Here is a 25827-nt window from a genome sequence, read left to right as displayed (position 1 = left end):
GTGAAAAATTTTTTCTCGAGGGTGAAAAAATATACGTTCAAAATAAGTCCGGAATTGGATAAAATGACTAATGACTAATTCTAAGTAACTTTTGTTCTATAGAGTTTTTTTACCAAGTCAATACTTTTCGAGTTATTTGCGAGTGAATGTGTGTTCATTTTTAACCAAAAAAAAAATGTTTTTAGGAGATACGGTTTTTTGGAGATAACTCAAAAAGTAAGTATTTTAGCGAAAAAAATATGTATTCTTAGTAAAAATATAGGTTATATAAAATTTTTAAAAATGGTGTATGCGTGAGGTCTGCAGACCCAGTAGAAGCATAGTTGCAGCTAATGAAATGTAGGTTCTTCTTCGTCAAATTCCAAATCGAATATTTCAATGTGAAATAACCAAAAAACGGAGCACTTTTCGGGGAAAATTCATTACAACTTTTTTAAAGTGAAGGGTGTCGGGAGAAAATCATGGATGTCACCAAGAAATGATTTTGAGAAAAACGAATTTTAAAGTTGTAAGACTATTTACGACAAAAAAATATGTGTTGGGAGGTATTAAAGAAAAACGTAATGATAGAAAAATGTATTGATAATATAAACTAATGTAAACAAAGCATAAGAGTTAAATTGTTTTTAAGAAAATAAAAAATTAGTCGCGTAATGTCCACTTTTTAAAGAAGAAAATAATGGATGTCACCAAGTACAGGCGTTTAGTCACAGGATAATTCCTGTTTTGTTTTTGATTTTTTGTTCTCTGCTTTTCATCTAAAACAAAATAGAACATTTTAGTTAAAAAATCGTATTTTTTAATTATTTTCTTCATAACCTCGTACATCCTTCCCTTTTTTTCTTTTTTCCATCACTCTTTTCACTATTAGCCATTATGAGATAATATTATATTGAACTGACACTTAACAATACTGTACAGTTTTCGCAGTTATAAAACAATCTGCTGCTCTGTTGTTATAATTTGTAAACAAACTAAGGACTAACCAATCTAAACACGTGTGTATTACAAATCAACCGAAAAATATACATTTTACTACGCAGCGTGACGACGTGGCAAGTGATATTGCTTGGGTGACAATCATTGTTTTCACCCAATTACGCGTGGACAAATATCGTTTTCTCCCGACATGGTCAATTTAAAAGGCTTAAAATCTCTGAACATTCGATGTTTTCTACCTATTTAAAGGAATGATGTGATAGTATTCGTTAAAATCTAGAGAATGACGTATTTACCTAAATATCACCCAATTGGTGACATCCATGATTTTCTCCCGACACCTTTCAAGTGTTTAAAAAAAGGTTTATTTTTGTTTTTTAAAAAAACTTCTAACATTAAAAGTAAGTGAGCTATGCTCAAAATATTGTTGGTCCCTTTTATTTTTTGGTAAAAAAATGGCGAAAATCACTCCTTAATTAGCTTCTAAAATAAAATTAATCATTACCGTTTTACAAGTTACTTTACTTATGTATTGTTTATAATATCTATAAGTTTCATTGGTTCAAAGTGCTCAGTTTTGAAAACGTTGGGTTTAAAATAAAACTTTTTTATTTTGAAAAAAATCGTAATTGTTTATGGAATTAACTTAAAAACAATTAGGAATACCAAAAATCTCAAAGATTAATAAAATGTACATTTTGCTTTTCTGAATATTTTGATTTTTTCTTTTCTTGTTAGACAAAAATTGGTTACGCTATGGCTGTTCAAAATTTGCAAAAACTCGTGATTAGTTACTAGTTCAAGCCATTTTAACTACAGCTTTTTCAAAACGAAGCACTTTGAACCGATGAAACTTACAGATCATATAAATAATACATAGACAAAATAACTTGTGAAGTTGTAATGTTAAAATTTATATGTGATGCTAATTAGGGGGTGATTTTTATGATTTTTTTACCAAAAAATAAAAGGGACCAACAATATTTTGAGCGTAATTCACTTACTTTTAATATTACAAGTTTTTTTAAAAAACAAAAATGAACCTTTTTTTAAACACTTTAAAAAAGTTAAAATGAATTTTCCCCTAAACGTGCTCCGTTTTTGGGTTATTTCACATTGAAATACTCGAATTGGAATTTGACTAAGAAGAACCTACCTTTCATCAGCTGCAACTCTGCTTCTACTGGGTCTATAGACCTCATGTATACATTTTTTTTTTTTAATTTTTGATGGGCTATATTTTTACTAAGAATATTTTTTTCGCTAAAATACTTACTTTTTGAGTTATCTCCGAAAAACTGTCCAAAAACATGTTTTATTTTGTTAAACATGAACATATTCACTCACAAATAACTCGAAAAGTATTGACTTGTGAAAAACTCTATAGAAGAAAAGTTGTTTAGAATTAGTCATTTTATCCAATTCCGGTCTTATTTTGAATGTATTTTTTTCATCTTCGAGAGGGGGGTGTTTTACAAAAATGGAGGGGATGTAGAATTGTAAACTTTTTCTTATATAATAATAGACAATTTAAACCACCTATTCCCAAATTTTCATCCTTCCTTTATTTTTTTTGGGATCAGATTGTTCTTTGATCGGGCTACATTTTGTGCCGGTGAGTATATTTTAACATGGCGAAATAATACAGTCAGAACGGAAAATGTGAACAAATATTAGGAAATAAATGTAAAACAAAATAGATCTGGTGGTGATCAAAAAGTTCAAGAAAATTAAAAAAAAAGAGAAGAGAAAATATATTTGACATGGGTATTCCAACTTACAAAATTGCGTAAAGAGATGTCCATTTTACAAAATGGAAACGTCAATAAAAAGGCCGCAAAATATATGATAAAATGTAAGAAATTTTACAGTGTGTATTAATGCTTTTTTGACTACACGTTGTATATCATATTTCCTATTATTTCATTTCTAAATAGATTATAAATCAAAGTTCTTACCTAAGGTCCACTGCGTTTCAGTCGCTTTCTTATACTGTAGTATAAAATATAAAATGGGGCAACCGTTGTCAGGCCAGACGTGAAGGCGTAAAATAACTGAAGTGGAATTGGGAGAAATGAAAGAAGTTAAGGAAGGAACTCCGGGTGGATGGCCTTGCGTTCTGGCCTGGAGCGGATGGCTGGCAGGCGAGCTTCCGATTTTGTTGTGAGCAATCAAGTAGAGGTGGTAGGTCGTTCCACAGGAAAGACCCTAAAAATATAATACACTTCATCAAAAACAGTTCCGATCAAAAATAAGTTCAAAGAATGTGAGATTTGAAAAGTTATCATTTAAGTTTACAGAATGTTTAATTGAGAAATATGTACAATTGTACACATTAAAATTAGATTTAATAATTAGACTCATTATTAGAGTGTTTTATAGCGCTCTTTAAGCGAACTGAAATGTAAGACGGTTCTGGCTTCGTCTTGCAACGAAATGAAAATGGTTAGCCATTTTTATTTCTCTTAGTATTACTCCTATCTAAGTATGTAGGGTCCATTTTTCGTTGGATTTTTTCCGCGCTGGCAGATGGGATGTGAGCTGCAAATCATAGAATTCCCTCATCTTCTTTTGCTCCAGCATTCGCCTGGCTTGCATTTTTAGAAGCCACGGAGGTGTAACGAAAAAAGTGGTTCCAATAAGGTTTTCAGTTTAATATTATTTTATATTTGACTAGCTGACCCGGCGAACTTCGTACCGCCTTAGAAATAAATCAATAATGTGTAAAAGTTCAATAAATAAAAATTAATAGAAAATCAAAAAATACTTAAAAAATATATGTATGTATTACCTAATATAAAAGTATCTATTTAATTCATTCTGATAAGCAATATTTTGTTGCGGTGCGTACATATTATTAAATGATGGCGATTTTTCAAGGCACGATTAATTTTCCTTGTCAGAAACATGGACACTCAAAGTTGTCCGCAAACTCCCAAAAAACTAGCGATTATAAACTTCACTGCTACGCTTGATACATACATCAACAAATATATTGCTGTTTAATGAGTAAGAAGTGACACCGGTAGACGCCTTGCGGGGATAACTGGTCTGGTAATAATCGGTCAGTTATCGAACATGGTTCTTCTTTTGGCATCATAACCATGAATAAACTTTGCCTGTCTGACTATGTCCTTCCATTTAGACCTCCTTTATGTCCTTCTTATCCATTGTCTTACATTGATAGTTTTCAGGTCGTCTTCTAAGTCAAACGACCATCTCGTTCTGGACCTTCCTTTTTTTTGTCAGTGTGTGAACTTCTATTGTAATATTTGCGTTAGTGTTTTTGTATATTCTTGTCTCTTGGCATATCACAGCTATGGTAGTCTTTGACTTTTCACAAATCTTACAATATCGCACACTTTATTTAATTTTAGTTCGTAATTTTAATTTAATTTCATCCCGATCCCGGCTCCCGCCCCGCGATAACGATTGAAAACTTTGACTTGTTTATGGTAGTGTTCGTAATGCACATAAGTCCAATTTTCCAAAGTTTTGTTAGGTACATATTTTTTGCGACTCATAGGTTCTAAGCATATACCCGAACTACTATGCTCCCTCAAACGACACCAGGTCCTAACTGCAAGACGCAAAAGTCTCGCAGGCTTAGTCTTGTTCTTGCTCAAATCTTGCACGGTCAGTTTTGGTCTTGGTCTTGCTAAAATTAAGCGGTTTTGCGAAAACAAAAGAACAAGACCAAGACCTATTTTGGGCAACACTACAGTTGACTTCATATAGATGTCTTTTCATGTTGGTATTCCCGCAAATATTTATTTTTTATTTAGCTTATGGCTCTATCACAGTTTTTGTATAAAAATAAAGATCACAATACATTAGAAAATAATACTAATTAATTTTTATAAACGAAAATTTAGTTGATAAATAGATATTGCCGATTTTCACAGTTACCTCGTGGATGTTGTTCTTGGTAGAAGTAGAAATCAAGGCTGCATTTTCTATGTCTGTACGTACGTAAGTTGCTATACCGTAGGCTCTGTCGTAGGTAGCACCCAGTAGATCATAGCCGGGGATTTTTCCTCTTGAACTCAATTGAAATTCGTTTTCTGTATGCGTTTCTTGTAATGCGACCAGATCAATATCGTTATCTTTTAATAGTTTGTTTAGAATTTGACATTTGGCTCTACTTATACCTTCTATATTTAATTGGCAAACTCTTACATTGGGTCCAATTTCTTTTGTAAATTCTTCTTTGGAAACTCCATTCAATAACTGTGTCATCTTTAATAATTATTCTAAAATTACTGTGATATCTGCCAGGAGATCTTTAGGAAAGATTGTCTGGCGCCTCTTGTGCTAGCTCTTTAGTTTACCCAAATAAAGATATCCCGCAAATAAAGATCCAGCCTTAAATGCACTAGTCAAAGTGTAGCAAAAGTTTTGCAGGACCAATATGGAAACATCACAAGAATGCTTCGGATTTCATGGACGGAACACAGAACAAATCACTTAATCCTCCAAGAGCTTAATATTCAGACTCGACTTTCCTCTATTTGCCTCTCCACCGTCTTAAAATTTTTCGGCCATATTACAAGAAGAAGTGATGACAATCTTGAGAGACTTATAATTTCGGGAAACGTTGATGGGCGCAGAAGTAGAGGTCGCTCACCTACTCGATAGACGGATCAAGTAGAGAAAGTCAGTGGAAAAACAGTCTCTGAATCTATGAGGAAAGCTCAGGACAGAAGCCGATGGAAAGAGATAGTTGCTCGTATTATAGGGAATCACGACACTCAACAATAAGGAAACGACTGAGGAGGGAGGATGGAAACATCTGACATAGGACAGAGATGCATGGAAGGATCCATGAGAGGGAAGATGCATGGAACTATCGAATAGAAAAAGGAGTTAAAGAAGAAAAACAATAAGGCAAAGATATTGGAATCCTGCCATAACGAATGTCAAACATCAGAAATAGAAGTATTCTTCATATAGTGCCGTGCACGTGCACCTATAGTGCGTTGTCGAACTACATATATTAAGGTCAAACGTCTGTCTTTTGCGGCATGCAAAAGTTCGCCGGTGTTAGTTATGCCTTTCCAGTTCTTTATATTTCGCAGTCACGATATTTGTTTGCGACCTACTCCACTCTTGCCCTCAATCCTTCCTTGGATGATTAGTTCCCAGACAACCAAGTGACGTCAATAACGTCGAGGAAACGTCAGTTTTTGGTTGAATATATACACGTGTTTGAACATTACGTCGTATAAACGTATTTTGGAGGTGATTTTAACTACGTAAAATTAATGACGTTAAAATACTTTTAAAAACACGTTTTCATTACAGACAACCCAAGTCTGACGTCCAAAAACAAAAATGGGAGGAGCTTTTAGAGTTAATGCTTAGAATGAATGTTTTATATTGACATGACATTGACTCCAAACTTCATTTATTGTTTACGTGCTTTGTGTGGTAAAAATAAGACCTTTGGTGTTTTTTTGTTTATTTTCTGTTAATGAAATAATTATTAGGTATGTGTTGTTCAAGATTCTTGTTGATTTATTTGTTAATAAATTATTTATTAGTTAATATGTTGTTTCAGTTTTGAGACAGTAAGTACCTACCTATACCTATATAAAAAGTAAAAGTTCTATAATGTTGCATTAAGGGTAATTATTGTAATATAACTCTAATTCTATGCATTTTATAAAGCCTCATTTGGTTTTGCTTTTAGCCTATAAGCTAAATTTAAAAAAGTTAAATGAAAAATTGCAATACCAACAGTGCCTATACAAATAATTAGTATTCTGTATTTTTAAAACCATAAAATGAAAAGTAATCTAAAAAAACTACGTTTTTGATATTACGTATCTAAAACCTGATAAAAATGACGTCCGTTATGGTGGGATATATTCACGTTACTTTCGACGTCGAAAAAAGGTGATAAACTGACGTGGTTTTTTGATGATTATGACGTCTTTTCAACGTTTTGGAAACGTTATTTGGTTGTATTATTTTTCCCTTTCAGGATATGGCACAGGTATCCAATTTTTCGTGCATTGATCAAGTTGAGCAATTCTCCTTCCGTATTTGCTCTTCTTAAGACTTCCTCGTTTCTCTCCCTATGTGTCCATGGTATGTGGAACATTTTTCGCAAGTCCGCATTTCGAAGGCCTACAATTTATTAATGGAAGATATTTTCAACGTCCATGCCTCCATAACGTATGGAGGTATATATCGTATAACAATATGGACCATACAAATTTTGTACAAGCGAATTTAAGCAGAATGTTGCTTTGCGTGTTCCGAGTCCGTTCTTGAAACCAAATTGTGTCTCGCCGCTTAGCTCTTCAAGCTTTCTGAACATTCTTGTGTGGAGTATTGCAAAAAATACTTTCAAATGACTCATTTAGCCTTCAGATGACCATCCTTTTTTGTTACGCGGATGACCAACGCGGGTAAAAAGACCCCAAGTCAAAAATGAGCTGGAATAAATGTTTTCAGCATTTAAATCTTCATCTAACAATACATCCTCGTTTTCTGATAGATACTATTTCATCTTCTATATCATCATAAATATCGCTAACAGTAACAATTTCATGTAACTCAGCCTCAGTAAGATATTTGCGGGCCATATCTTATATGTACACAAAATACTAAGAAACTATAATAATATATGCCAGGAAATAATAATAATGACTAACTGTAGCAGACAGGAATGTCATGATTCTTATATAACAGGCACCACAGTCTAAAAATAGATTTTGATAACGCGCAGTGTAAAACTATTTGAAATTCCACATCATAGACGGTATTTTACTAAACATCAACTTCAGAATATATTTTTTATTCGTAAAATATAGGGAATTTTTTTATTTCAAAATATGAGGATATTAAAGTCAAATAAAAAATAATATGTTAAAAATTGTAAATACTTTTGAAAAATTGAATTTATTAAATAAAAACATACGCTGGGGTACAAATTTACCCCCTTGGTCATCCGAAGGTTAAACTAATCAGTCCGTGGTTCTTGAACCTTGTCGCTCTTTGTGATGATGTCTTTGTTAGATGTATTCTAAAAGATTTCATTTTTGTTTAAAATTGTAGAAATATTCAGTATGTACTATTATGATAATAGTTACTTTTATGTAGCTATGTTACATATCGATGGTGAAAGTTGCCAACCTCCTATGTCAATTTTTGACTATTTTGTTTTGTTACCCTAAATTAAAGAAAAACACCTATGTATTTTTACTGTTTACAAGCTCCTATGTCGTATTTCATTAATTGGCTTATAGATGGCCATATATGAAATAACGACATAGGAGCTTGTAAACAGCAAAAATACATATTGTCACCATCGATATGCTTATATGCGAATTTATCTTTAAATAAAAAATATATATCTAAAAATTTCCATTTATAAAAAAGTTACTATCTTTAAACTATTCAAATCAAAATTTATACCTATAAGAAAAAGTATATACGCTTAAGACTGAAGACAATAATTATTAGTTTTTAACGATTGCCAATTGAGTTACTTTCTATTCGTAGCTCGTTGCATGTCTTAATAAATGAACTTCCTTAATATCCCCTTGTTCCTTGTTATAATTAAGTGTAAAACCACTTATTAAAGCACCGCCGTTGTTTTCAACTTTCGAGTGAAGTAGAAGACTACACAGTGGTTCACAACTTTTCTGATACCCCCTATCTTCACATTTACCACTCAAGCTTTAGCAATAGCTTTCAATTACTCTGTTACCCCAAGGCACAACCCAATTGAGACAATCATCTGTTAAACTGTGGAAGCCATCTCTAATTTACCTTCCGAAGATGCTGAAATACTTAGACAAGACATCGCTTGCGTCCTTAGAAACTCAAAGCCTCCTACTCCAGACATTAACCAATCCGAGCGAAAAGCATTGAAATAACTTCAATCACATCCAGATCTAGTCAATACTCCCGACTCTAAAGGAAAGGCCACTGTCATCCTAAACACTTCTTTCATCAATAAACTCTCAAATCCAATTTACATAATATATCATAGACTAGAAACCAATTTCTAATAATCTTACAACCTATTTGGAAAAAAACAACAAAAGGCATCATCAATAAGACCTCTCTTCTTGTTGCCGTAAAACAAACCTTAATTCTTCGTGAAAAATCTTCTAGAGCACCTCGATTATAACGCCTACCCAAAATTCACAAACCCGATCTTACTCTACGTCCCAGTGTCAATGTATACAACTGCCTCACACAACCATCGGCAAAAACCTGGCCAAAACTCTTCAAACTCTCACCGAAAATCTTTCGTCAAAAATTATTTTTATTTCATCGAACTTCTCAAACAATACCCTATCTAACCCTCATACATTCTAGTAAGTTTCGACATCGTTTTACTTTTTACAAACACTCCTATAGACGAAACCCAGAGCATTCTGAAATCTAAAGACAGTATCCATGAAGACCACTTATCCCTTATTAAACATTATATGTCCAAGACTTATTTCTTTTTCCAAAATTAATTTGACAGACTAATAAACAGGCTCACCACTCTTTCCAGTAATTGCCAATATCTTTATGGCAAACTTCGAGAGCCGAGCACTATCCACATCTATGCTCAAACCCACATGTTGGTTACGATCTGTTGACGATACATTCGTCATTTGGCCCCACGGCAGGGATACTCTAATATCTTTTCAAACCGATCTGAGTGGTATGCATCCGAGTATCAAGTTCAAGATGGAGATGGAGACTGATTCACCCCTACTATTTCTCGACGTTCCCATAAAAAAAAACAATCCCAAGGTTTTCATTACTCTGTTTACCGAAAACCCACACATACAAATCGCTAATTGCATGCCAACTCATCACCTACCTTCACTAATTAATTCAGTTTCCAGATCAATACGTGTCTAGGATGATGCAAGTAGATCTATTATACTAAAGTATCTTAGCCAGGGAGGTAGTGTCAAATTTAACCGGAGCATTTTAGCACGGCTGTTTTCTTTTTATTTATTCAATAAAGTTAGGTGTTCCAAAGCTTATTAACAAATGATGTATGAGCTGGCCCAAAAACGGGGATTTTAGGCAAGAAAAGGTAAAATGTGAAACTTGACGGAAAAACGCTACAACTTATATATCAAATATTTGTCTCCGTGACTTACGTGTATAATAGCTAAAGACTGGATTATATGCAAAATGCATATGCATATATATGCTGCATATTTCTCATGTTTTTCATAAATGCATATGCCTTGCATATTTGGAGATTTAAGAGCATATAAATGCATATTTTGATGGGAATTTACTCTACCCCATTTAAAAATAAGGTATATATTAGTAACATCAACATCCATTAAAATAAAATGTGAAAGTAAATATTTTGCTGTTAAGCTCCTTTGTTGTTGTACCCATAAACATAATGGGCGTTATTTATAGCTGCAGGTATCATTATCCGGATATTTAAGATTTATAGACTTCTCAGAATTTACAAATTACCTAAGTAAATACCGATTATATTTTGAATAACATTACAAATATTACCTGTACTTTCTGCTGGTGTCGGCCAACTATGAATTATTCTGGGAAAACCAACCAAAACGAAATTTTAAGGCAGCGTTGCCAATTTAGCTTATTTTATGCTAGATTTGGCATATTTTTGTGTTGTTTAGCTTATTTATTTCTTGTTTAGCATATAGCATATTTTCTAGCATATTAAATAATATAAAAATTATTTAGTAAAAATCGAAAATCTTCTAATTCAGAACAAATTTTTATGTTGGCCTTACAATTACTAAAACAACTTAGGAACTCTCTCACAGGAACTTGAAACTGATATCAGTGAGTCAAATCTGATTCCTAACAAAAAATGTTTAACCATTCACACATACACACCTACATCAGCAAATCCCTTCGCCTTCAATAATGTTTATATTAGTACTTATGTCTGTGGACCATGAGATTACTATTAACTACAGGATCATGTTTCAGCATTTTTTAAAACAAATAATTTATCTGTACTGGGTTATGCTTGCTATAGGGATTTTTTATTAGTTGATAATGGAATACCTACTGTTGAACTGATCATTCCATCATTCTTGTGAGGTTTGGCAAATACTATATTGGTCGAGTTGGCAACACTGTTTTAAGGGTAGGATAGATTATTTTATTTTATGAATGGTTAGTCTTAAATCAATCGCCGATTATTCAACTTTTGTGATTGCAAGTTATTGACTATACTGTGTAAAAAAATCATTTTATTATTATTGTGAAAATGCCTAAAGTAGCAAGGGAAAAATCAAGTCTTCTCAGAAGTTGGATTGGAAGTAACAATCATCTAAAAGTTATCGACAGTGAAAGTATGTTTTGCACCATTTGTGATAAAAAGGTAAGTTCTCCACTTCAATAGATTTTTAAACTTATCAAACTTCTTTGCACATCTATGTGTCTGTCTATTCTAAAATGACAAACCGTCCCATTTCTTCAAAAACTGTTTTTTAAAGTTCGCAACGGTTTGGCTTATACAGAGCGAGGTGTTGAGAGTGGCCCACCCTGTATACTACGGTACACTGACTGTACTTTATTGTTTGACGATTTCAATTTCACTTTGAGAAATAAAAAAAAATTGGGGGAGGTTTAAAAAGTTTGATCATTTTAATGTAGGTATCTATTTACGAAAACATCTAAAACATCATTATCATTATATTCCAGATTCCATGTCAAAAGAAATTCCAAGTAGTTCAACACATAAAAACTTCACTTCACCAAACTAAGCTATCAAAAAATGATAATAAACCTCGCCAGCAGATTCTACAGAACAGTTTGCAGATTCAGAATACGTCAGTTGGGCAAGAAACCTTTGCAAAGGATTTATGCCATTTTTTTTTGAACTGCAATATCCCTCTGCACAAGTTAGAACATAAATCGTGTCAAAACTTTTTAAAAACTTATTGCAAGATTAAAGATAAACCAGCTCAAATACCAAGTTCTTCAACTCTTCGGAAAAAATATGTCAGTGCATGTTACAAAGATGTGATGACGAGTATTAAAAATCAGTTAAAAGCCGATTATCTTTGGATTTCCGTCGACGAAACAACGGATACAAAGGGTCGACAAATTGCGAATCTAATTGTTGGAGTTCTTAACGACTCTGGCGATTTTAAAAACTCATACTTAATTAGTGTAAAATGTTTGGAAAAAACAAACTATGCTACAATAGCTAGATTTGTTAACGAATCCCTAACAAATTTTTTTTTACCTGATCAAGTACCATTTGAAAAAATATTATTAATGCTTAGTGATGCCGCCTCATATATGATGAAAGCTGCATCCAATCTTAAAATCTTTTTCCCTAATTTAATTCACTGTACATGTTTGGCGCACGGCCTAAACAGAGTTGCAGAGAAAGTTAGAATTGAATTTCCCAATGTAAACACCTTAATAAATAATGTAAAAAAAGTATTTCTGAAAGCACCACTACGTGTACAGGTATATAGGGAGATGCTTCCCGATATTCCTTTACCACCAGAACCAGTATTAACCAGATGGGGAACTTGGCTTAAAAGTGCTATATTTTTATCTGAACACTACGACGACATCAAAAGCGTTATTTCAAGTTTTGATCCGACTTGTACCGCTATTGATAACTGTCAAAATATTTTTAAAGAAAAGTCTATTAAAAATCAATTGTTGTATATAAAATCGAATTTCGATATCATTGAAAGTTCAATTACAAAATTAGAGGCTCAAAATTTATGTCTTCACAATAGTATGTCTATTGTTGATTCGGTTAAACAGAAAATAACAAATCTGAATGGGGAAATTGGAGTAAAAATTAAAGATAAACTTGATGACGTTTTAAACAAAAATGAGGGTTTCACTTTATTGCGTTCAATAAATAATATAATCAATTTTGGAAACTTCGATGAAAATATTAATATGGATCCGTCTCTAATAGCAAAGTTTAAATATGCCCCAATTACATCTTGTGACGTTGAGAGATCTTTTTCTGCCTATAAACAAATATTAACAGATAGAAGACATAATATTAGTTTAGAAAATATGAATCAATATATGATTATTTATTGTAACAATAAAAATATGTAAATTTGTTTTATTGTACTCTTTTTATAATATTAGTTTAGAAAATATGAATCAATATTGTAACAATAAAAATATGTACATTTATTTTATTGTACTCTTATTTATCTTGTGGTCAAAATAAAATATTTTGCCGTTTTATTTGTCACAAAACCTGAAGTTAAAAAAATATATTAAGAAATAATAATACAATTTGGTTTAAATTCAAACCTATTTATTTATTTTTATTATTTTTTATTTATTTATGTATTTAACGTAAACCATAAAATTATTCATATAAAAATAAGTGCATATATAAATGCATATTTGCATGTTAATTGTGCATATTCAGCTTGTTTTAAAATGCATATTGCATGCATATTTTAGACATTTTTTAGTGCATATTTTCCAGTCTCTAAATAGCCAAGAATGCCTTGCTACTAGCCAATTCCTGGCCCTGAAAATTTGTTTTGTTTTTGAAATTGACATTTTGATTGGAAAAATAATTATTTTTTGATAATACCACGTTTTTATTATTTATACGACACAATATAACAAAGGTTTGTATGTCTTTTATAGAATCGTAAACTATGCATTTGATCATAATATGATAATATTAATATGATTGACCTCCTTAATAAACAAAGTTGTTGTACATAATCCCCTGAAGCTTCCTGAGTTAGGCCTTGTCCATATGTGGGCGGTTTGCCAATGTCGACTGCGCGGTTTACCTGTTTTACTTGATCTCACCCTAATGCCGCCTTTGAAGTTTCACCCTAATACCAGGAAAAACAGGGGAAAACAGGTAAACCACGCAGTCGACGTTGGCAAACCGCACGCATATGGACAAGCCCTTAGTACGACCAATCTAAGTGAAAAAGAAGGTTGCCCCCCCCCCCGACGTTCTTTTTTTTGGACCCTAATTTTTCACTTTTCTATCACCAACCCCTTATTAATCTAAATATTTCCTTGTTCTCTATAATATATAAAAATGAATGTTTGTCTGTATGCCCCTTATCGAATCGTAAACTATGCATTTGATCATAATAATGATGACCCCAAGCAAAGTTGTTGCACATGAACCCGGGAAGGTTTCTGAGTTAATACCAATCTAAGTAATCATTATTTACGCAGACACCACAAAAACAATATTGTTTATTAGAAAAAAGTACACGCAATATTTTTGAGTATTTTTTTGGATTTCTGGTAATTTCTACATATTTAACTTTTAAACATTATTTTTTAGTTCTAAGGCGGTACGAAGTTTACCGGGTCAGCTAGTTAATAATAAAAAAATATTCTTGAAATATGTAGTGTAGTTTGGAAAATATTAAAAAGCAAACTTGAATCATTAATTTATGAATTTTAGATTGTAAGAAAAACGCGTCAGCTGAATAGACAAATGTATGGTCAAATGCAAAGTTTACGATTCTATAAAAGACATACAGACTTTTTTATATTGTGTCGTATAAATAATAAAAACGCTGTATTATCAAAAAATAATTATTTATCAAATCAAAATGCCAATTTTAAAAACAAACAATTTTTTAGGGCGAGATTTGTCTGGGTGAAAGCCAATAGCTAGGTGTTCTTAGGTATTATACACGTAAGTCACGGAGATAAATATTTGATATATGAGTTGTAGCGTTTTTCCATCAAGTTTCACATTTTACCTTTTCTTGCTTAAAATCCCCGGTTTTGGGCCAGCTGACACATCATTTGTTAATAAGCTTTGGAACACCTAACTAGATAGAAAGAAAACAGCCATGCTAAAATGCTCCGGTTAAATTTGACACTCTCTCCCGGGCTATCTTCTTTAAAACAAACCCGCATCCAAAACGGTTATCGCGAAAATCACACCGATAATCCACAAAAATCAATCACCGCTCAATCCCGACTCACAGACTCAGACCCTGCTCATACGAAAGTTTTTATTCCTTATATCAAGGGAATCACTGATAAAATCGACAAAATCCTCAACCTGTGACGAATAAAGAAACAACCCCCATCAAAAATTTTCATCTCTTTTCCGATCAGTCAAAGACAACATTCCAAGTAAACAACGCAGAGTTTATGAAATTTCTTGCACAGACTGCCCCCGATATTACAGGGGTCAAAAGAATTATAGAATCCAAAATAAGATTTATGAACATTCCATATCTGTTCGCAATTCCGATTCAATTTCAGTTCTAAGTCAACACCATCTTCATCTCTCTCTCTTGTCGTTTCCCCATTTCTGAGGATCGTGATTTCTTCCAATATTCCTAACAATGTTTCTCCATTGGTCTCTATCTTAAGCTGCTCTAAGAGCTTCGCAGAGTAAGTTTCCAGCTGAATTATTTATGTGGTCGCACAATCTAGTTGGTAATCTTCCTCTTGATCTTTTCCCCGGAAGCGTATTTACGTTTCCGTGTTCATTTCAAGACCGGGTAGTTTTGAAATCGGCACGTAAACGGCGAAGCATATCTGCTTTCAAATACGTGTCCATTTCAAGACGTTTAATTTTGAAAAGCGCACTGGTTTGTAAAAGAACTTCGCGCGTAAAATTATCACAAATACGTGTTAAGTTGTAACATTATTTTATTTTATTTGAACTGTTTATCACAAATAGCGCCTATCTGCAGAATAAAAAATTATCATTCATTGGATCTGTGGAAATAAAACAATTTTGTTTTTTGTTGCCAAAGTTACCTTCTTTTTTTCTTTATAATTGTTCAAAAAACTCAAAATAGTGCCAAAATATCCTGTCAAAATAAACTATTACGATACATATACATTTTGTAGTAATGCACAACAATATAGGTAGGTACTAAAAGTGTTATATTAAAAACATATTTTAGTTTCAGCTAAACAATTATTGTTCAGCAAACATATATTTAAAGCTATTTTTAATGAAGCAATATCAGAGAAACACAGGGTATATCCGTAAACGGAAAAATCTTGAAAAACATAAGATTCGCAGACGACACCGCTATTTTTGCAGACAGTTTAAAAGCACTGCAACGATTAGTACCTAAATGTATTACATCAAGTCAGTATAAAATAAGAACTACGAATGAACGTTAAGAAAACCAAGTTCATGATTAATTCTAAGCAACATACAATAGGAAGGCTAGATATCGAGAAAAAAATCATAATTTTTTTATGTAAATATATCATTTTGCATAAAATTGGTATATAGGAGGTATTGGTAGTAAGGAGTCGGTTTGTTATACCTAATGGTGTAAAAATGTTTGAAGTATGTAGTATGAAACACAAATAGGTAGTACATTTATTTGAAAGTAATTTTTTTTACAAACGTACATTATAACAATAGTATTAATTCTTCAACATCCTGCATTCAACATTTCTGCAACAGATTCATTGTTTTTAATGTTTAATGAAATATTATGTTTTCTTTTTCGGGATTCTGCTTTTGTAGGTCTGCCTGATTGAATTCTTCCACTACAAGGTAAGCCTCTATCTTTGCGTCGAGCGATCGATGTAGGCTGTAACGGATTTTTCGAGATCTTCTTATAATATTATTTTCACAAATAAATGATATAATATTCGATGGAGTTTTTAGTTGCGACAAATTAGACGGCAAATTATAATAGACCAATTAGTTCTATGCACTTATTTGTAGAATTCCAACGCCACATGTTACGGTACAAACCCGTGCACATTTCGGGGGTTGGCGCTTTCAAATCAACACCTTTTTGGAACTAGATATGTATCACCGTTTCGGTGTCCGTTTCAAAACCTCAATGTCTTGAAATGGACACGTAAACGGAAATACGCTCCCCGGAACGTTTCCAGAAACAATTAATCTCTCAAAACTGTCGTCACCTCTGCGAACCACGTGACCAAAGAATTGCAATATTCGTTGCCTACATATTGTGGATAGCCTTTTTTTAATCTTGAGTTGGTTTAGAACGGAAACGTTGTCCTATGAGCGGTCCAAGGCATGCGCAGCATTCTTCTCCAGCACCACATCTCAAAGGCATCAATTTTTTGGCGCTCGCCTGCGCGAAGAGTTCAAGTCTCTGCTCTGTATAGAAATAGTGAGAATACAAGGGCATTCACCAGTCTCATCTTGATATTTTGAGAGATGGATCTGTCTTTCCAAACTTTAGTTAGGCGACTCATCGCATTTTTGCCATACCAATACATATCCGAACTTCTGCTTCACAGTTACCATCGTTAGTTATACTAGACCCGAGATAGACAAAGGTGTTTACTATCTGGTATTCTTGTAACATGTTAGCCAGTTGAATAGTGTTGAATCTGTCGACCACCATTATTTATGTCTTAGCTTTATTGATTTTTAGAACAACTTTACTGCTTTCGTACTCAATTCTTCGCAGGAGATCAAACATTTCTTGCCCCTTTACTGCTATAAGTGTAGTGTCATCAGAAAATATTTATCTTCATACAGGTCACAAAATTTATTTTGAACACTCCAGAATCATATCCCTCATCCGCCTTACTCCCCAGGACTTATACCCCAGACTGTGGGTGAAAAATAGGTCGATTTCAGGATATAATTCAGGAACTTTTTAAACCTATCAGGTGTTGTAAAAGACGATGCCAGGAATAACTTCTACTAAAATGTAACCAAAAATTTAATATTGTGCCCTTTTTTTTATTGCGATTTTCATTTGTTAAATTTGCAATTTTTAATGATTTTTAATTTTGCAGCTTAGGATATTGATTTTAGAGAAAAACTTTTTAATAGAAAGTTGTAGTAAATTAAAAAACCTACATTTTGAGGCATGGTAAGTTTAATTTCGTTCATTGATTATTGCAAAACAGCCTAAGAAATGTCCAAAATGGCCGTTTTTTACAATTGCATTATTTATTGTACAAATATTATTTTTTTTATTTTTTAAAGCCTTAAAATAAAGATCTTTTAATTCCAAACATAAAAAAAATTGTAAAGCCAGATTAACGAATTTGTTGATTAGATATTTTAAATTGTATATCCCAAGAGGTCAAATGTCGAAGGCTATAACTTTTTGAAAAAAAAATCGTAGAGAGTTGGTGAAACATCCAATCTCCTTCTAAAGAGTTATATTTTCATATTCTGATGTAAATAAATGCGTAACATATTTTTAAACCTCTAATTTTTGGGTTTGAAAATAAGGGGGCAATTTTCGTTATAAACATTTAGAGCTGAAGCGGCCCTGTACATCCTATGAGTTTTTAACTTCAGATTATTGTTGCTGAAGATGAAAAGAAGATTTATAAAAAAAAATAATAAATTTCTACGACCAACTGAAGCGGAGATAATTTGTGGGTTTTAAAATAACGGGGCAAATTTCGTTATAAATATTTAGAGCTGAAGCGGTCCTGTATATCCTATGAGTTTCTAACTTACAGATTATTGTTGCTGAAGACAAAACGGAGATTTATAAAAAAATAAAAATTTTCTACAACCAACTGAAGCCGAGATAATTGTTTTTATTTTTCCTTAATCGTAGTGCCTTTATTTATAACAATTAAGAAATTATTTTACAGTCATTGACTAAAGAAATAATTATATTATCTTAAAATAAAAATTATTATAAAATTAAAATACATTTAATTATTAAAAATTATTTTTAGAATCGGTGCTTTTGCGAGCGGCCGAATTTTGCAAATCGCCCGGCTAGCTTCAAATCCGCGCGCTCGGAAAATTTTTACGTAACTTGTATTAAATTTTGCCAGAAAACAATTTAATAATATTACCATTATAATATAGTCTATTTACTACTGTATTTGTTTTTCTTGATAAATATGTGAAATTTCATTTCTGAAGAAATAATTACAAAAATGATATATATATATATATATATATATATATATATATATATATATATATATATATATATATATATATATATATATATATAAAGCAGTTAGGTAATATTGACTGACACTATGTAAAATCTTGTTAATTTTGAGGTTGCAGTCATAAATTTCAGGGGGCAGGATAAGTAAAACTCTTAGTTACTATCAAGCTTTCGCAAAATTTATTTGCTTCTTCAAGATATGCTAAAAAAGTTTTAGTAAATACAACGAAATTAAGATGATAAAAAATATTGTACATAAAAAGCATAAAAAACTTACAACGTGAGGTTAATCCATTAAATTTTTGGCATACATAACAAAAAAATATATAAAATTCTTATATCTAATTCCTAATCTTCTACAATGCCTTAATTTTAGTTAATTTAAAAAGAGAAAAATAATTTGACAATTTAATTTGAAATTTAGTATGTCAGAAAGACATTTGTATCTGTTTATTATATTTTATTTTAAGTTGCTAATAACTAGTTTTTAATTATTTCTTATCTGCGTACTTATTATAGAATTTATGGATATAAGTAATTTGTAAAATATTAGTTTTAGCAATAAAGTGGCGCCAAATTTGAAAATTTAATTTTGAATTTAGTCAGGCAATTTAGTATTTTTAAATTAAAATATTAGTTTTCGTAAGATAGAATGTAATTATAGATGGTGCTTAGTTTATTTATGTCAGTTTTTTTATTGACACATTGATATTTGTTGATGCATACCATTTCGAGAAATTCCCTTTTAATTAAGTTGTTTTCATGTTTTAGGATCGTTGTTTCATTAAAATTGAATGAATGATTTTTACTGATTGCATGATCTATTAATGCACATGTATTTTTGTTAAGTCTGAGGTCGCTTTTATGTGACGTTATGACTTTTATGTCTTTCTGACATACTAAATTTCAAATTAAATTGTCAAATTATTTTTCTCTTTTTAAATTAACTAAAATTAAGGCATTGTAGAAGATTAGGAATTAGATATAAGAATTTTATATATTTTTTTGTTATGTATGCCAAAAATTTAATGGATTAACCTCACGTTGTAAGTTTTTTATGCTTTTTATGTACAATATTTTTTATCATCTTAATTTCGTTGTATTTACTAAAACTTTTTTAGCATATCTTGAAGAAGCAAATAAATTTTGCGAAAGCTTGATAATAACTAAGAGTTTTACTTATCCTGCCCCCTGAAATTTATGACTGCAACCTCAAAATTAACAAGATTTTATATATATATATATATATATATATATATATATATATATATATATATATATATATATATATATATACAGGGTGCGCCAAACCTCTGGTCTTCTTTGATTACGGCTAAACTATGAAATATACAAAAAAATGTTTATAACAAAACTAATGTGTATCAAAGAGGTCTATAATTTAAAATTATTTTCAATTATACAGGGTGAGTCAGAACGACGGTATGAACCAAAGTTGTATTTCTTTAAATGGAACACCCTGTATATTAAATCATTTTTGAATATATTATTTAAAAATATGAAAAATTTGTATAAGGTCTTGTAGGCCTAAAGTTAATAATTTTCAAAATATTTACATTTTTATTGAGAAAAATGGTAATATTTATAGGGTTGTGGATTATGTTTCCAAGGAAACAAAAATTTAGGTGATAGGTCAAAGTTTTTAAAATATAGTGTTATTTTTAAATAATTTAATATTTTTTACTTTTAGCCATAAAATATACAGTGTGATCACTATTTGCAAATACAAAATTTTCTCATTTTTTTTAAATGGGACACCCTGTATATTAGTTTTGCGTTTGGTAGTAAATATTACAACCTTTCTTTTGGTATAAGGTTGTATGTACCTAGCATGTTTCGTTTTGTAGATATTTTAAAAAAACTATAGATTTTACGTTTTTGCGGATTTTTTATTTAAAAATTTTTTTGCAAAAAAAAATAATTATAATCTGGTTTTAGAAACATACACTAAAATATAAAATATGAAAATAAAAACGTAATTAAAGATTAAAATAAATCGTATGCTAGTACAATTCAATTGAATTTAATAACTTTAAATTATTTTACAAAAAATATTTTACCTTATTAATGAATACATAAATTAGTTACTAAATTAAATAAACAACCAAATTTTAAATCAATCGTAGTAATTCTTCTACTGCAGCAACTTTCCAGTACCAAATTAATTGTTAGTTATATTGTATTTACGGTTAAGATCAGTTAATAACTTTTTAATTTACCTACATCTTGAGAACGTATAAAGTATGCTTTGAAACAAATGAACGTTATGGAAGTATATTAAGAAGTAAATAGTATCTATGTACCTACTCGTGTCACAAAAGCTGGTAATAATTTCTAATGGTTTCGCCCAAAACAAATGTCATATCCAAACATTTTTCGGTTAAAAAATTAAAATTTAAAATATAAAAAATTGTTACAAAAATTTCAACTACAAAAGTATTACCAGTTTTTGTGACACCAGTAAATACTATTTATATTAATAAATACTTTGGATGATACATTTAACATTCATTTGTTTCAAAGCATACTTTATAATAATTTTTATATTCTCAAGATGTATGTAAGTAAATTTAAAAGTTTAACTAAATACAATTTAACTAACAATTAAAATGGTACAGGAAAGTTGCTGTAGTAGAAAAATTACTATGGTTGATTTAAAATTTGGTTGTTTATTTAATTTAGTAACTATTTTATGCATTCATTAATATGGTAAAATATTTTTTGTAAAATAATTTAAAGTTATTAAATTCAATTGAGTTGTACTAGCATACGATTTATTTTAATCTTTAATTACGTTTTTATTTTCATATTTTATATTTTAGTGTATATTTCTAAAACCAGATTATAATTATTTTTTTTGCAAAAAAATTTAAATAAAAAATCCGCAAACACGTAAAATCTATAGTTTTTTTAAAATATCTACAAAACGAAACATGCTAGGTACATACAACCTGATACCAAAAGAAAGGTTGTGATATTTACTACAAAACGCAAAACTAATATACAGGGTGTCCCATTTAAAAAAAATGAGAAAATTTTGTATTTGCAAATAGTGATCACACTGTATATTTTAAGGCTAAAAGTAAAAAATATTAAATTATTTAAAAATAACACTATATTTTAAAAACTTTGACCTATCACCTAAATTTTTATTTCCTTGGAAACATAATCCACAACCCTATAAATATTACCATTTTTCTCAATAAAAATGTAAATATTTCGAAAATTATTAACTTTAGGCCTATAAGACCTTTTACAAATTTTTCATATTTTTAAATAATTTATTCAAAAATGATTTAATATATAGGGTGTTCCATTTAAAAAAATAAAACTTTGGTTCATACCGTCGTTCTGACTCACCCTGTATAATTAAAAATAATTTTAAATTATAGACCTCTTTGATACACATTAGTTTTGTTATAAACATTTTTTTGTATATCTCATAGTTTAGCCGTAATCAAAGAAGACCAGAGGTTTGGCGCACCCTGTATATATATATATATATATACAGTATGTCCCTGTAAGTTGTATCCATATGGAAAACTTTTTTATTATTAATTTTACGACAAAAAGTTATTCTTCATAAAAAGCTCTGCTTGGTCCAAAACCTAAAATTTAACCATCAAATATAAATTTTTTTGAATATTATACGAGGTATGTCAAAAAGTTTGAATTTCACTCAAGAGTAAAGTAGCTTTATTTTTCACAATATTGAAAATTGCTATTATGAAAAGTTGTTTGGAATTAAAAACTATATTCTAGCATGCAATTACATCCTTCTAATTAAAAAAAAAAAATTTGAAAAATTTTGGAAAACTGACATTATTTTCAGTTATTTCAATTCATATAACTCTTTTATTATTAATTTTACGAAAAAAGGTGATTCTTAATAAAAAGTTCGGTCTGGTCTAAAACCTAAAATACAACCATCTTATGTCAAATTTTATCAATTTTATACGAGGTATGTCAAAAAATATGAATTCCGCTCAAGAGTAAAACACGTATATTTTTCACAATATTGAAAATTATGTTTCGGTATGTAATTAGTATGTAATTACATCCTTTTAATTGAAATATTCTGAACTATAAAGGTACTTTACTTTTGATCTAAATTTATCTTTTTTGACATACCTCGTATAAAATTGATAAAATTTGATATAAGACAGTTGTATTTTAGGTTTTAGACCATCCAGAACTTTTTATTAAGAATCACTTTTTTTCGTAAAATTAATAATAAAAGTGTTATCAGAATTGAAATAACTGAAAATAATGTTAGTTCGCCATAATTTTTCAAAAAAAATTTTTTCAATTAGAATGATGTAATTGCATACTAGAATATAGTTTTTAATTCCAAACAACTTGTCATAATAGCAATTTTCAATATTGTGAAAAATAAAGCTACTTTACTCTTGAGTGAAGGTCAAACTTTTTGACATACCTCGTATAATATTCAAAAAAATTTTTATTTGATAATTAAATTTTAGGTTTTGGACCAAGCAGAGCTTTCTATGAAGAATGACTTTTTTTCGTAAAATTAATAATAAAAAGTTTTCCATATGGATACAACTTACAGGGACATACTGTATAACTATATTTTTAATTTTTTCATTGTTATATGTATAAATATAATAATAATAATGTTACTTCTTACTATAATATACAATATAAAACTTTTTTTTCTTGTAGTGACTATTCGTTGTGGATTTCACATATAAAAGTTTATCAAGAAAAACAAATACAGTGGTAAATAGACTTTATATTATAATGGTAATATTATTAAATTGTTTTCTGTCAAAATTTAATACAAGTTACGTAAAAGTTTTCCGAGCGCGCGGAGTTGAAGCGAGCCGGGCGATTTGCAAAATTCGGCCGCTTGCAAAAGCACCGATTTTAAAAATAATTTTTAATAATTAAATGTACTTATATTTTATAATAATTTTTATTTAAAGATAATATAGTCTTTCTTTGGTCAATGACTAAAATAATTTCTTAATTGTTATAAATAAAGCCACTACGATTTAAGAAAAAAAAAACAATTATCTCGGCTTCAGTTGGTTGTAGAAAATTTTTATTTTTTTATAAATCTTCGCTTTGTCTTCAGCAACAATAATCTGTAAGTTAGAAACTCATAGGATATACAGGGCCGCTTCAGCTCTAAATGTTTATAGCGAAATTTGCCCCCTTATTTTGAAACCCACAAATTATCTCGGCTTCAGTTGGTCGTAGAAATTTATTATTTTTTTATAAATCTTCGTTTCATCTTCAGCAACAATAATCTGAAGTTAAAAACTCATAGGATGTACAGGGCCGCTTCAGCTCTAAATGTTTATAACGAAATTTGCCCCCTTATTTTCAAACCCAAAAATTAGAGGTTTAAAAATATTTTACGCATTTATTTACATCAAAATATGAAAACATAGCTCTTTAGAAGGAGATTGGATGTTTTAGCAACTCTCGACGATTTTTCTTTTAAAAAGTTATAGCCTTCGACATTTGACCTCTTGGGATAAACAATTTATAATATCTAAGCAACAAATTCGGTAATGGGGCTTTACAATTTTTTTTTGTATGTTTGCAATTGAAAAATCTTCATTTTAAAGCTTTAAAAAATAAAAAAAATAGTACAATAAATAATGCAATTGTGAAAAACGGCCATTTTGGACCTTTCGCAGGCCGTTTTGCAATAACCAATTAACGAAATTAAACTTATCATACCTCAAATTGTAGGTTTTTTTAATTTACTACAACTTTCTATTAAAAAGTTTTTCTCTAAAATCAATATCCTAAGCTGCAAAATTAAAAATCATTAAAAATTGCAAATTTAACAAATGAAAATCGCAATAAAAAAAAGCGGCCAATATTTTTGGTTACATTTTAGTAGAAGTTTTTCCTGGCATCTTCCTTTACAACACCTGTTAGGTTTCAAAAATTGCTGAATTATATCACGTTTTTTCACCCACAATCTGGGACATTAACTATTTTTAAACTATTCATGAAAATTTCGGAAATAAAATATAAATATACTTAAACAATATTAATTTTATAACTTCTGCTCAACTGTTTTCTAATTGCGTAGGAATTCCTCGTACTACATAGCAGTTAATAACCTAGAGACTTACTTTCAATTCATAACTCGTTGCATGTCTGGATAAATGAACTTCCTCAATATCTCCGTGTTCCTTCTTATAATTAAGTGTAAAACCACTTATTGAAGCACCGCCGTTGTTTCCAGCTTTCCAGTGAAGTAGAACACTACTACTAGTTGCACTAGTCACGTACAGTAATGGGGCAATAGGAGGAATCTGAAAATTAATATAATAGAGGCAGTTACGTCTTAAAGATTATAAAATAAAACTAACAAAGCATTAATAATTAATACATCGTACAATATGTATTGCGAAATACACTAAGCATCAAAATTAACGCACCACCTTAAAAATGGGACATTTTTGATGTCTCGTATTTCCTAAACTTGTTGTCCGATTTTAGTGATTTTTTAAATTTATTATAGCTTTATTCTTCAAGAATATTGATGTAATCATATTGTTGCTAAATAGATAAGTGTTATTGTATACCGGGTGTAACAATGATAGTGTGTTTTTTCCTCAAAGTTTGGAGCACCCTGTGGAATATTCTGGCACATATGAAATATTGAAATTAAAACTCGACTGTAGCCTTAGGCTTTCTTAACATTTTGCTTTTCGATTCATTAGCTTATATTGAATAATAAATAAGTTAGATACTTTAACAACTAGCCATGTTTTTCATCAGTACAGGGTGTTTTAATATAAGTATGATACACTTTAAGGGGTAATTCTGCATAAAAAATATTGACAGTTTGCTTTATAGACGTATGTTCGCAAATGCTTCGTTACCGAAATAGGGGGTGTTAAAACTTTTCTTACAAACTGACGATTTATTTATTGCCCTAAAACCAGTTGAGATATTATGCAAATGAAATTTCGTATGTTTTAAGAGATAGTTATTGCGCATTTTCAACGAAAACTTTTCGTTTATA

The 25827-nt window shown here is 30.4% G+C and overlaps 1 protein-coding gene across 3 annotated transcripts in view; it reads right to left on the bottom strand.

Annotated features, from left to right (window-relative positions):
• The window catches only part of LOC114329496 (cell adhesion molecule Dscam2), a 1422998-nt gene that overhangs the window by 57646 nt on the left and 1339525 nt on the right, over nt 1-25827 (bottom strand). For all 3 annotated transcript variants that reach the window (XM_050654329.1, XM_050654330.1, XM_050654331.1), the window contains exons 24-25: nt 24929-25111; nt 2898-3147 (exon numbers count right to left, since the gene is read on the bottom strand). In XM_050654329.1, the coding sequence (XP_050510286.1) occupies nt 2898-3147; nt 24929-25111 (433 nt within the window). The remainder of the gene's footprint in view (nt 1-2897; nt 3148-24928; nt 25112-25827) is intronic.

Source organism: Diabrotica virgifera, chromosome 6 (genome assembly GCF_917563875.1).
Source record: "Diabrotica virgifera virgifera chromosome 6, PGI_DIABVI_V3a".
NCBI classification, from domain to species: Eukaryota; Metazoa; Arthropoda; class Insecta; order Coleoptera; family Chrysomelidae; genus Diabrotica; species Diabrotica virgifera.
The sequence above is the reverse complement of the archived record's forward strand: the minus strand, read 5'-3'. Positions and strand labels throughout refer to the sequence as shown.